The sequence below is a fragment of the Mesoplodon bidens genome (assembly GCF_964165515.1).
Source record: "Mesoplodon bidens genome assembly, chromosome: 6".
Classification (NCBI taxonomy): Eukaryota; Metazoa; Chordata; class Mammalia; order Artiodactyla; family Ziphiidae; genus Mesoplodon; species Mesoplodon bidens.
Genome location: NC_138162.1, coordinates 95,149,697 through 95,164,477, shown reverse-complemented (window position 1 = coordinate 95,164,477; position 14,781 = coordinate 95,149,697). Strand labels below are relative to the sequence as shown.

General features: G+C 36.5%; 1 protein-coding gene across 2 annotated transcripts in view; it reads right to left on the bottom strand.

Moving 5' to 3' along the window:
* CENPP (centromere protein P) overlaps positions 1 to 14,781 on the bottom strand; it is a 231,964-nt gene that overhangs the window by 192,879 nt on the left and 24,304 nt on the right. For both annotated transcript variants that reach the window (XM_081238020.1, XM_081238021.1), the window contains exon 4: positions 1,321 to 1,409. In XM_081238020.1, coding sequence (XP_081094146.1) covers positions 1,321 to 1,409 — 89 coding nt within the window. The remainder of the gene's footprint in view (positions 1 to 1,320; positions 1,410 to 14,781) is intronic.

The following is a 14,781-nucleotide window of genomic DNA, read 5'->3' as shown; positions in this document are numbered from 1 at the left end:
GAAAACTGTCAATACAATTGTCAATGGTCAACAACACATTCCTGGTTTTCCTCCCATCTCTCAGTTTTCTAATTTTTTTGCATGATCCGTTAATTCTATTCAGCAGGATATTTTAGAATTCCTCAAGGTTCAGTGGCAGTCCTTTTCCTATTTTCACTCTATATTTTCTCCATAGGCAATCTCATTCCTGCTCAAAGTTTTAACTTTACCCACTGGCAGATAACCCCAGTGTTTATATCTCCTACCTACACCTCTTCTTAGCTTCCTAGTTCTTATTTTTACTTCAGTGTTTCAAAGGCACTTAAGTTCAACATGTCCAAACTGAAGTCACCAACTCATCTGACATGGTCTTCTTCCAACTTTTCCTCTCTCAACAAATGCAATCACCATCACCAAGGAGTTAGCACCCGTCAGTGACTCCTGACTCCTCTTATTTAACCAACATCATGCCTATTCAATTGTACTTCCTAAATATCCTCCAAATCCATTCAGCCCTCTATCTCAACCACCATTATTCTAGTCCAAACTACAAACTTCTGTTTCCCTGAACTGTTTAATAGGTTAGTCACTGACCCTCCTGTATCCAATTTTACACCCCTTCTCCCTGCAACATCAAAAATAATTATTTCCAGGATGTCACACTTCTGCCTTCCTTAGGCTCTGCTTAAAATCCTTCAATAGCTTCACATTGGTCTTAGGACTATGGTCAAACTCCTTATACCAAAATCCATAGTGTGGACCTTACATACGTTGCTAACCTCATCTTATACCATTCTCCCCTGCTCTTGCCCTCTCCCAGACACTCCAGCCTCCTGTTCCCCCCCCCCCCCAGCACAGTGCCTATGTATAAGCTATCCTATCTAGGACCTCTTTTGTTAGTGTATGCCTGTTCATTTTTCAGATATCAGCTCAAGTTTCAGGAAATTATTCTATGTTCTCCCTGAAAGTCAAATTCCTGATACATGCTTCAACAGCACTGTGCAACTCTTATTGGTAGCATTTGCCACAACCATAATTTTAGATTTATTTCTGCAATTATTTAATCTAACTTCGCGACTAGGCTATAAATTCCATGAGCATCAAGAATTATATCTGGTTTTGCTTACATTTTATTTTAATGCCTAACACATGGTGAATGTACAATAAATTTTAATTGAGTGAATGAGAGACATAGAAAATATAGGCTTAAATATAAGCCACAATAATGGTGTTATGCTTTCAGAGATATTTTGATATTTACTTATCAAGAAAAAAGAACAGGTAAACTTAAAATTGTAAACTGAAAGAAATTCCTAAGAAAAGAAAAGTAAAATATCTTACCTAGACACAAATTCACTTAATTCTGAATATTCGGTGGGTTCCATTATTATGCTGAGGTCAGTAATAACAGAAGATAAACTCTCCTTATTCTAAAATAGGGACAAAAAAACTTTTTTGTATCAAAGCACAGTCAACTTTTAAATAAAATAAAGAGACAAAACTACTTTCAAAATATGCAAAATGAAATGTCACCAAGTAATAGGAAAAAGTAACCAAGAAAAAGTACTGCAAATACGGGTTACTTTTAAAAAAAATTTTTATTGGAGTGTAGTTGATTTACAATGTTGTGTTAGTTTCAGGTGTACAGCAAAGTGAATCAGTTATACATATACAGGTATGCACACTTTTTTAGATTCTTTTCCCATATAGGTTATTACAGAGTATTGAGTAGAGTTCCCTGTGCTAAATGTCCTTATTAGTTATCTATTTTATATATAGTAGTCTGTATATGTCAATCCCAAGCTCCCAATTTATCTCTCGCCTCCCCTTTCCCCCCAGTGACCATAAGTTTGTTTTTTACTTCTGTGACTTTATTTCTGTTTTGTAAATAAGTTTATTTGTACCATTTTTTTAGATTTCACATATAAATAATATCATACGATATTTACCTTTCTCTGTCTGACTTACTTCACTTAGTATGACAATCTCTAGGTCCATTCATGTTGCTGCAAATGGCATTATTTCATTCTTTTTTTATGGCTGAGTAATATTCCATTGCATATACATACCACACCTTTACCATTCCTCTGTCTGACCTACTTCACTTAGTATGACAATCTCTAGGTCCATCCATGTTGCTGCAAATGGCATTATTTCATTCTTTTTTTACGGCTGAGTAATATTCCATTGTATATACATACCAAATCTTTATCCATTCCTCTGTTGATGGACATTTGGGTTGCTTCCATGTCCTGGCTATTGTAAATAGTGCTGCAATGAACACTGGGGTGCATATATCTTTTTGAATTATGGTTTCCTCCAGATATAAAACCAGGAGTGGGATTGTTAGATCATATGGTAGCTCTATTTTTAGTTTTTTAAGAAACCTCCATACTGTTCTCCATAATGGTTGTACCAATTTACATTCCTACCAACAGTGTAGGAGGTTTCCCTTTTCTCCACACCCTCTCCAGCATTTATTGTTTGTAGATTTTTTGATGATTGCCATTCTGACTGGTATGAGGTGATATCTAAATAGTTTTGATTTGCATTTCTCTAATAGTGATGTTGAGCATCTTTTCATGTGCCTCTTGGCCATCTGTATGTCTTCTTTAGAGAAATGTCTATTTAGATCTTCTGGCCATTTTTTGATTGGGTTGTTTATTTTTTGATATTGAGCTGCTTGAGCTGTTTGTACATTTTGGAGATTAATCCCTTGTCGGTCGCTTCGTTAGCAAATATTTTCTCCCATTCTCTGGGTTGTCTTTTTGTTTTGTTTATGGTTTCCTTTGCTGTGCAAATGGGTTACTTCTTAAAAGAGTGAAATCAGATCCTCACTCCATACCAAAAACCAAAATGAACTCCAAGTGAATTACTTACTTAAATGTTAACACTGAAACCATAAAGTATTAGGAGGGAATACAGACACGTAACTGATTACTGAGTGAGAAAGAACTTTCTAAGCAAACAATAACAACGAAAAAGCAAATATGATTACATAAAAACACAAACTATCGATACAAAATGACTTTATAACTAAAAGAAAAGAAATAAACAGGAAAATTTGTACTATAAAAATGACAAGGAGAGGGCTTCCGTGGTGGCGCAGTGGTTGAGAGTCCGCCTGCCGATGCAGGGGACACGGGTTCGTGCCCCAGTCCGGGAAGATCCCACATGCCACGCAGCGGCTGGGCCCGTGAGCCATGGCCACTGAGCCTGCGCGTCCGGAGCCTGTGCTCCGCAACGGGAGAGGCCACAACAGTGAGAGGCCCGCGTACCGCAAAAAAAAAAAAAAAAAAAGACAAGGAGATATGAAAACTTAAAAGAAAAAGGCACATAACATGCACTAAAAACTCAGAGGTAAAAGACAAGTTACATGGAAAAAAAATGTTTGCTCTGACAAGTAATAAGATAAATGTAAATTAAAACAATGAGATGACACTTTTACCTATAACATTGTTTTGACAATGCATAACTTAACATGTTTATGTTCTCTGTCTCAGCAATTTGAATTCTATGAATATATCATAAAGAAATGAAGACAAAGGCTAACAGCTCCTTATTACAAAAAGCCAAAAACAAGTCTATATTCAATAATGGGGATTGTTAAATAAACTATTAAGTACTTTGATCTGCAAAATCCAGGTTTTCTCCTTTACTCTAGTAAATTTTCTTCTATTATATATTTACCTATAATTTCTCTTTCATTTTTTCTTGTTTTTGGAAAAATCATATGAATCTTCATTGTCTTCCAGATTTTTCTTCTTTTCAATTGCACCTGCAGGTGATTTTTCTCAAGCCTATCCTCCATATTCTACTCCTAACTACTTCTAATTTAGTTTTCAGCACTATAATCATTTTATTCTTCCTTTCTTTCTTTCTCCCAGCTCTCTTTCCCTCTCATTCAATTTTCTTTGAATGCTTTCATTTGAGAGTGTAGTTATAATATAGCATGTTCTTTTATTTCCTGGATTAATTATTTCAAAGAGAATTTATTTACATTTTCTAATTCCTTTCATGGCAAGGTTTCTAAATGATGATTAACAAATTCTGTACCATTTTTGTGTTCTGTACTCTGTGGATCTTTTTTGTTAACAGGAGTAGATCTAGCAATTTCTTCTATTCCCTAAGGATATAGAGTGAGTAGATAATGCTTGACTGTTTCCCATTTGTCTGGGTAATATCTGACTTGTCTTTCTGTATTTTCAGCTGTTGGAGAAATGGATATTAATGGCTTATAATCACTGTTTAGTTTTTTCCGCTGCTCAAGAATATAGTGAGAATTGTTAGGAGCAGCTGTAGTCAAAGTAGACTGTTTGTGGGCATCTACCACCATATCTCATCAAAAACAAGTTCCAGGGCTTCCCTGGTGGTGCAGTGGTTGAGAATCCGCCTGCCGATGCAGGGGACGTGGGTTTGTGTCCCGGTCCAGGAAGATCCCACATGCCGCAGAGCAGCTGGGCCTGTGAGCCATGGCCACAGAGCCTGCGCGTCCGGAGCCTGTGCTCCGCAACAGGAGAGGCCACAACAGTGAGAAGCCCACGTACCGCAAAAAACAAAACAAAAAAACAAATTCCAGAACATTCTTACAACTCAATAATGAAAAGACAAATAACCCAATTAAAAACTGGGCAATGGATCTCAACAGACATTTCATCAAAGATGATATACAAATGGCCAATAAGCTTATGAAAAGATGCTCAACATACTAATCATAATCTGGTACTTCCATCTGACCCAGTAATTCTCTACCTAGATTTATATAAGAAAAATGAAAACATACATCCACTTAAAAACTTATACATGAATATCTTCAGAAATGTTATCCATAATAGCCAAAAGGTGAAAACAAGTGAAATGTTTCTCAGCTGACGAATGAATAAACAAAATGTGATAGATCCTCACAATGCAGCCAAAAAAAATTTTTAAAGAGAATGAAGTAATGATATATGCTACAACATGAATGAACCCTGAAAACATTGTGCTAAGTGAAAGAAACCAGTCAAAAAATTTGTAATCATACAAATTATATGATTCCACTTCTATGAAATGCTGAGAATAGGCAAATCCATAGAGAAAGAAGATAGATAAGTCAGGTCTGGGCAGAAGAAGGGCAAATGAGGGGTGATAAAGAGCATGGGGTTTCTCTCTGAGGTGATAAAAACGTTCTAGAATTGATGTGGTGATGGTTGCACAAAGCTGAATAAATTAAAAACTGCTGAATGTATAGTTTAAATGGATGAATTATATGGTATGTGAACTATATCTCAATAGAGCTGTTAAAACAAAAAAAAAGGGAAAAAGAAAAAAAAATCTCAGAGGAATGCCTTGTCTTTTGTTTGAGTATGTGTAAGTGTTTTGGATTTTGGCCTTATACCCATTAGAATAGGCAAACTATCCTGTCAGCATAAAGCCTATGATTTACTGGCCCCTCCATTTTTTATTCATTCATTCATTCATTCATTTATTTTTGGTGTGTTGTGAATTCTTCAAGACATTTTTTCTCCATCTCTCTCCTTGCCAGTCATACTGCTAACGAGGTCAACCCACCCCAGTTGGCAAACAAGGGAAGGACCTTGTGAACAACTTGACCTCAAAGAACCTGCATGAGTCTCAGCAGCACATTCCTTTCTACCACAGTCAATTTAAGCCCGCATTTCTCATTCTTCTCTACAACTTAAGGATTTTGGGTAAAGACATTCAAGAAAAGGGTCCTGTAACTTCACAAAATACTCTACATCAGATTTCAGTGTTTTCTTTCACTTGGGTTTGAATGTCATCACATCAGGTAAATTTTCTCTGGAGCCTATGATATGGGACTGTATTCTTTTTTTTTTTTTTTGGATTGTATTCTTTAAAAAATTTTTTTGAGATATAATTGACATATAACACTATATTAGTTTCAGATGTACAAAATCATGATTACATATTTGTATATATTGCAAAATGATCACATAGTCAATATTCAACACCACCCATAATTACAAAAATTGTTTCTTTGTGATGATTTGAAGATTTATTTTCTTAGCAACTTTCAAAAATGCAATAAAGTATTATTAACTATAGTTGCCATACTGTACATTAGATCCCCATGACTAATTTATTTTCTAACTGGAGGTCTGTACCTTTTGACCACCATCACCCATTTCCCCCAACCACCTCCCCTGGCAACCACCAATCTATCCTCTGCATTTATAAGCTTGCTCTTCTTTTTGTTTATGCTGTTTCCTAGATTCCACATATAAATGAGATCATACAGTACTTGTCTTTCTCTGTCTGAGTTCACTTAGCATAATGACCTCAAGGTCCATCCATGTTGTCACAAATGGCAAGATTTCATTCATTTTATGGAATATATAATGTTCATTCATTTTATGGAATATATAATATTCCATTTTACATACAGACCACATTTTCTTTATCCATTCATCCATCGATGGACACTAAATTTGTTTCCATGTCTTGGTTATTGTAAATAATGCTGCAATGAACATGCGGGTGCATGTATCTTTTTGAGTTAGTGTTTTTGTTTCCTTTGAATAAAATACCCAGAAGAATTGCTGGATCATGTAACAGTTATATTTTAACTTTCTGAGGAGCCTCCATCTTGTTTTCCATAGTGGCTGCACCAATTTACATTGCAACCAACAGTGCACAAGAATTCCCATTTCCCTACATCCTCACCAACACTTGTTATTTCTTGTATTATTTACATTACACATTCTAAAAGGTGTGAGGTTATATCTAATTGTGGTTTTGATTTACATTTCCTCGATGAATAGTGTAATGTTGAACACCTTTGCATGTACCTGCTGGTCTTCTGTTTGTCTTCTCTGGAAAAATGTCTAATCAAATCCTCTGCCCATTTTTAATCAGATTGTTTTTTCACTATTGAGTTTTATGAGTTCTTTACATGTTTTGGCTATTAACACCTTATCAGACATGACTTGCAAATATTTTCTCCCATTCAGCCTTGTAATTTTGTTGATGGTTTCCTTTGCCGTGCAGAAACTTTTTAGGTTCATGTAGTTCTACTTGTTTATTTTTGCCTTTAGTGTCAAATCCAAAAAATCATCACCAGAATGATGTCAAGGAGCTTGCCACCTATATTTTCTTCTAGGAGTCTTATGGTCTCAGGTCTTACATTCAAACCTTTAATCCATTTTGAGTTAGGTTTTATGTATGATGTAAGAGTGGTCCAGTTTCATCCTTTTGCATGTGGCTATCCAGTTTTCCCAACACCATTTATGGATGAGACTATCCTTTCCCCTTTCTATAATCTTGGCTGTTTTGACATAAATTAATTGACCGTATATGCACGGGTTTAGTTCTTCGGTTCTCTATTCTGTTCCATTGACATATGTATCCATTTTATGCCAACACAATATTGTTTAGATCACTATAGCTTTGTAATGTAGTTTGAAATCAAGAAGCGTAATGGCTCCAGGTTTACTCTTCTTTCCCAAGATTGCTTTGGAGGGACTTGGTGGCACAGTGGTTAAGAATCCGTCTGCCAGGGACTTCCCTGGTGGCACAGTGGTTAAGAATCTGCCTGCCAATTCAGGGGACACGGGTTCGAGCCCTGGTCCGGGAAGATACCACATGCCGCGGAGCAATTAAGCCCGTGCGCCACAGCTATTGAGTCTGTGCTCTAGAGCCCGCAAGCCACAACTACTGAGCCCGCATGCCACAACTACTGAAGCCTGTGTGCCTAGAGCCTGTGCTCCGCAACAAGAGAAGCCACCGCAATGAGAAGCCCGCACACCGCAACAAAGAGTAGCCCCTGATCACCACAACTAGAGAAAGCCTGCATGCAGCAACAAAGAGACAACGCAGCCAAAAATAAATCAATAAATAAATTTATAAAATTAAAAAAAAAAAAAGAATCCGCCTGCCAATGCAGGGGACATGGGTTCAAGCCCTGGTCCGGGAAGATCCCACATGCCGTGGAGCAACTAAGCCCATGCGCTACAACTACTGAGCCTTCTCTCTAGGGACCGCGAGCCACAACTACTGAAGCCCACACGCCTAGAGCCTGTGCTCCACAACAAGAGAAGCCACCGCAATGAGAAGACTGCACACCACAATGAAGAGTAGCTCCTGCTCACCGCAACTAGAGAAAGCCCGCGTGCAGCAACGAAGACCCAATGCAGCCAAAAATAAATAAATGAATTTATTTAAAAAAAAAAAAGATTGCGTTGGCTATTTGGGATCTTTTGTGGTTCCAAACAAATTTTAAGAGTTTCTTCTATTTCTGTGAAAAACATCATTGGAATTTTGGTAGGGATTGCACTGAATCTGTAGATAGCTTTCGTCAGTATGGACATTTTAACAATATTAATTCTTCCTATCTATGAGCATGGAGTATCTTTCTACTTATTTGTGTTATAAACTTCTTTCATCAATGTCTTATAGTTTTCAGTGCACAGCCCTTTCACCTCCTTGGTTAAACTTATTTGTAGGTATTTTATTCTTTTTGATGCTATTGTAAATGAAATTGTTTTCCTGATTTCTCTGATAGTTCATTATTAGGGTATAGAAATGCAACAGATTATTGATTCTGTATTCTGCAACTTAACTGAATTAGTTCTAACAGTTTTTCTGGTTCTTTTTTTTTTTTTTGGTGGAGCCTTTAGGGTTTTCTATAAACAATAACGTCATCTATGAATAGTGACAGTATGACTTCTTTCTTTCCAATTTGGACGCCTTTTACTTCTTTTTTTTAATCTAACTGATTTGGCTAAAACTTCTAATACTGTGTTGGATAAACACGGTAAGATTGGGCATCCTTTGTCTTATTCTAGATCTTACAGGAAAAGCTTTCAGCTTTTCACTATTGAGTATGAAGTTAGCTGTGAGCTTATCATATATGTCCTTTATTATTTTGAGGTATATTCCCTCCATACCAACATTTTTTAACATTTTATAATAACTTTATCTTTTTCTAACATCTTTATTGGAGTATAATTGCTTTACAATGTTGTGTTAGTTTCTGCTGTATAACAAAGTGAATCAGCTATACGTATACATATAACCTCATATCTCCTCCCTCTTGCATCTCCCTCCCACCCTCCCTGTCCCACCCCTCTAGGTGGTCTCAAAGCATGGAGCTGATCTCCCTGTGCTATGTGGCTGCTTCCCACTAGCCATCTATTTTATTTATTTATTTTAATTTTTTATTTTTTTAACATCTTTATTGGAGTATAATTGCTTTACAATGTTGTGTTAGTTCCTGCTGTATAGCAAGGTGAATCAGCTATACATATACATATATCCCCATATCCCCTCCCTCTTGTGTCTCCCTCCCATCCTCCCTATCCCACCCCTCTAGGTGGTCACAAAGCATCAAGCTGATCTCCCTGTGCTATGCGGCTGCTTCCCACTAGCTATCTATTTTACATTTGGTAGTGTATATATGTCCATGCACCTCTCTCACTTTGTCCCAGCTTACCCTTCTCCCTCCCCATGTCCTCAAGTCCATTCTCTATGTCTGAGTCTTTATTCCTGTTCTGCCCCTAGGTTCGTCAAAACCATTTTTTTTTTTTAGATTCCATATATATGTGTTAGCATATGTTATTTGTTTTTCTCTTTCTGACTTACTTCACTCTGTATGACAGACTCTAGGTCCACCCACCTCACTACAAATAACTCAATTTTGTTTCCTTTTATGGCTGAGTAATATTCCATTCATCTGTCAATGGACACTTAGGTTGCTTCCATGTCCTGGCTATTGTAAACAGTGTTGCAATGAACATTGTGGTACATGTCTCTTTTGGAATTATGGTTTTCTCAGGGTATATACCCAGTAGTGGGATTGCTGGGTCATATAGTAGTTCTATTTTTAGTTTTTTAAGGAACCTCCATACTGTTCTCCATAGTGGTTGTATCAATTTACATTCCCACCAACAGTGCAAGAGGGTTCCCTTTTCTCCACACCCTCTCCAGCATTTATTGTTTGTAGATTTTTTGGTGATGGCCATTCTGACTGTTGTGAGGTGATACCTCATTGTAGTTTTGATTTGCATTTCTCTTATGATTAGTGATGTTGAGCAACCTTTCATGTGTTTGTTGACAATCTGTATATCTTCTTTGGAGGAATGTCTATTTAGGTCTTCTGCCCATTTTTGGATTGGGTTGTTTTTTTTTGTTTTTTTTGTTTTTTTTGTTTTTTTTTTTTTTTGCGGTAGGCGGGCCTCTCACTGTTGTGGCCTCTCCCCTTGCAGAGCACAGGCTCCGGATGCGCAGGCTCAGCAGCCATGGCTCACGGGCCTAGCCGCTCTGCGGCATGTGGGATCTTCCCAGACCGGGGCACGAACCCGTGTCCCCTGCATCGGCAGGCGGACTCCCAACCACTGCGCCACCAGGGAAGCCCTGTTTGTTTTTTTGATATTGAGCTACATGAGGTGCTTGTATATTTTGGAGAGTAGTCCTTTGTTAGTTGCTTCGGTTATAAATATTTTCTCCCGTTCTGAGGGTTGTCTTTTTGTCTTGTTTATGGTTTCCTTTTCTGTGCAAAAGCTTTTCTATACCCACTTTGCTGAGGTTATTACCATAAATCGTTGCTGAATTTTATCAAATGCTTTTTCTGCATTTATTGAGATAATCATATGATTTTTTATCCTTCCTTTTTGTTCCTGTGGTGTAGCACATCGATTGATTTGCAAATGTTGAACCATCCTTGCATCCCTGGAATAAGTTCCACTTGATCATTGTGAATGATTCTTTTAATGTATTGCTGAATTTAGTTTGCTAATATTTTGTTGAAGATTTTTACATCTATGTTCACCAGGGATATTGGCTTATAATTTTCTTTTCTGTGCCCTTGTCTGTTTGAGGTATCAGGGTAAGCTGGCCTTGTAAAGTAAGTTCAAGTGTTCCTCCTCTTTTTGGAAGAGTTTGAGATGCACTGGTATTAATTCCTCTTTAAATGTTTGGTAGCAGTCATCAGTGAAGCCATCTGGTACTGGATTTTAGTTGGGAGGTTTTAAATTACTGATTCGATCTCCCTATTAGTAACTGGCCTGTTCAGATTTTCTATTTCTTCCTGATTCAGTCTTGGAAGGTTGTTTTTAGGAGTTTATCTATTTGTTGGTGCATAATTGTTCACAGTAGTCTCTTATGATCCTTTGTATTCCTGTGGTAGCAGTTGTAATGACTCATCTTTCATTTCTGATTTTATTTGAGCCTTTTTTTTTTCTTGGTGAGTCTAGCTAAAGATTTATCAATTTTGATTATCCTCTCAAAGAATCTGCTCTTAGTTTCATTGATCTTTTCTAACATCTTTTTAGTCTCTATTTCATTTGTTTCTGTTCTGATCTATGTTCCTAGGCTTTTTGTTTGCTTTGTTTGTTTGTTTGCTTGTTTGTTTTTGGCCCCACCAAGTGGCTTGCAGGATCTTAGTTCCCCAACCAGGGATCAAACCCAGGCCCTTGGCAGTGACAGCACAGAGTCCCAACCACTGGAACACCAGGGAATTCCTTCTGATCTACGTTATTCCCTTCCTTCTGGTAACTTTGGGCTTCATTTGTTCTTCTTAGTCTTTATACCTCAGTTCCTTGAGGTATCAAGTTAGGTTTTTTGAGATTTTTCTTGTTTCTTCAGATAGGCATATATTGCTATGGTCTTCCCTTTCAGAACTGCTTTTACTGCAGCCCATAAGTTTGGTATGTTGTATTTCCATTTTCATTAGTCTCAAGGTATTTCTTTATTTTGCTTCCATTTCTTTTTTGACCCATTGGTTGTTCAGTAGCATGTTTTTAATCTCCACATATTTGTGAAATTTCCAGTATTCTTCTTGTAATTGATTTCTAGCCATACCACTGTGGTTGGAAAAGATGCTTGACACCATTTCAACCTTCTTATATTTAAGAGTTATATATAAGACTTATATATAAGTTAAGAACATATGTTCTATCCTGGAGAATGTTCCATATATACCTGAAAAGAATGTGTATGCTGTTGCTTTTGGAAGGAATGTTCTATACACATCTGTTAAGTCAACCTGGTCTAACGTGTTCTTTAAGGTTAATGTTTCCTTATTGATTTTCTCCCTGATCTATCCACTGATGTGTGATCAATTTAAGGTCCCCTATTATTATTATATTGCTGTCTGTTTCTCCTTTAGGTCTGTCAATATCTGCTTTATATATGTAGGTGCTCCTCTGCTGGGTGCATAAATATTTATAAATGTTATATCCTCTTGTTGAATTGACCCCTTTAACATTATGTAGTGCCCTCCTGTCCCTTATTATTGCCTTTTTTAAAAAGTCTACTTTGTCTGATATAAGTATAGCTACCACAGATTTCTTCTGGTTTTCATTTGCATGGGATATATTTTTCGACCCCTTCACTTTCAGTCTATATGTGTCCTTACACCAGAAGTGAGTCTCTTGTAGGCAGCGTACAGAGGGGTCTTGTTTTTTATTTGTTCATCTACTCTATTTCTTTTGATTGGAGAATTTAGTCCATTTACATTTAAAGTAATTATTGATAGGTATGTACTCAATGCCACTTTGTTCATTATTTTCTAGTGTTTTGTAGTTTCTCTGTTCTTCTCTTGCTTTCTTCCTTCGTGGTTAAATGACCTTCTTTAGTGGTATGCTAATATTCCTTTCTCATTACCTTTTGTGTATCTACTATAGGTTTTGGCTTTATGGTTACCATGAGGCTTACAAATAACAACTTACATTTACAACAGTCTCTTTTAAGTTGATAACAACTTAAACACATTCCAAAGCTCTACATGTTTACTCTCCCCCTCTACGTTTTATGTTCTTGATTTTACATATTTTTATCATGTATATCCCTTAAATAATTATTGTAGTTAGTTATTTTTACTATTTTTGTCTTTTAACCTTTGTATTAGCTTTATAAGTGATGAATTCACTACCTATACTACATATTTACATTTACCAGTGAGATTTATACTTTCATGTTTTCCTCTTACTAATTAGTGCCATTTCTTTTCAGCTTAAAGAAATCCCTTTAACATTTCTTTTAAGGCTGATTTAGTGGTGATGAACTCCTTTAGCTTTTGCTTATCTGCAAAATTCTTTTACCTCTTCTTTGATTCTGAACGATAACTTTGCTGGGTTGATAATTCTTGGTTGGAAATTTTTTTCTTTCAGCACTTTGAATACTTATGCCACTCTCATCTGACCTGCAAAGTTTCTGCTGAAAAATCTGCTTAAGGTCTTTAGGGTGTTCCCTTGTACATAACAATAGTTTTTCTCTTGCTGCTTTTAAGAGTCTCTCCTTGTTTTCAAATTTTGGTATTTTAATTTTAATGTGTCGGTGTGGGGTTTTTGCGGTTCCTCTTATTTGGAACTCTCTAGGGTTCATGGATCTGGAGAACTGTTTTTACAGTTTAGGGAAGTTTTCCACCATTATTTCTTCAAATATGTTTTCAGACCCTTTCTCTTCTCCTTCTGGAACTCCTTATAATGTGAATGTTAGCACACTTCATGTTGTCCCATAAATCCCTTAAGCTATCTTCACTTTTTTTTCATTCTTTTTCGTTTCTGCTGCTTTGATTTGGTGAGTTCCTGTGCCTTGTCTTTGAGTTCACTGATCTTTTCTTCTGTCTCATGCTGTCTGCTATGAAAATCTCCAATGTATTTTTCAGTTCAGTTATTGTACTCTTTAGCTTGGGGACATCTGTTTGGAACTTTCTTATATTTTCCATATCTTTGTTGAAGTTCTCCGTGTGTTCATCCATTCTTCTCCTGAGTTTGGCTAGCAACTTTATGACCATTATTTTGAACTCTTTATCAGGTAAATTACTTATCTCTGTTTCGTTAAGTATTTTTCCTGAGGTTTTATCTTGTTCTTTCTTGTTTCGCACATATTCCTCTCTTTCTTCATTTTACTTGATTATCTATGTTGGTTTCTATGCATTAGATGAAACAGTCACCTCTCCAGTCTTGAAGGGCTGGCCTTGTGTAGGAGATGAACCTTACTGTTCAACCCTGCCCTAGTTCTTGGTTGTCTCTCAAACCTTTGTGATTATCCAAGTTGGCAATTTTAGTTTTTATAGCTCCCAGTAGTTGAAGTTGTGCCAGGACCAAATATTCTTTTTAGTTTAAAATTTTCCCTATTTTTGAATCTTTTTTTTTCTCATTTCATTGCATTTCAGGGAGAGTAGTTATGAAAACATACTTAACTGCCACTTCCCCCAGAAACTGCCACCCATTTGACTTATTATGCTGCATGGACTATGAATGCTGACACATGTTAATTCTAATGTTCTTGCAACTCCTCACAAACAGTACAATAGCACTAACAACACCAGAGAGTAAATCTGGGGAAAAGAGTTGTATGCTCCAACTGCATCTGACAAGAATAGCTGTGCCAACATGTGTAATCATTCAAACATTCTGGGTGTATTTCCCTATAAGAGGGTTGACCTAGATAATCTATAAGGTCACTTTTGGTCCCAGCATTCTATTAATATGATTTTAGGTCACTTTGGTTTCTAACATTGTACTACCATGATTTTATTATAACAATATTCTATAAGTAAGATAATTTTATTGTTTAGGTTACTTTTTTAATTTTCTGATAGTTAAACGTCTCCCTCTAGTGGAAATTTTGTTTTAAAAAGTGTTTTAGAACACAGAAGGTTGCTATTTATTTATGACTGCTCTTTTTCTATCAGTCTCAACTATAAAAATCTGCTCAACATGTAAAATGGTAAAATTATTTTAGAAGGCAGTTTGGTACTATCAATCAGAATTTACATGTAAATCTCCTTTAACCTGGCAATTCCACTAGAGATATAGTTCTAAAAATATACTTACCCAA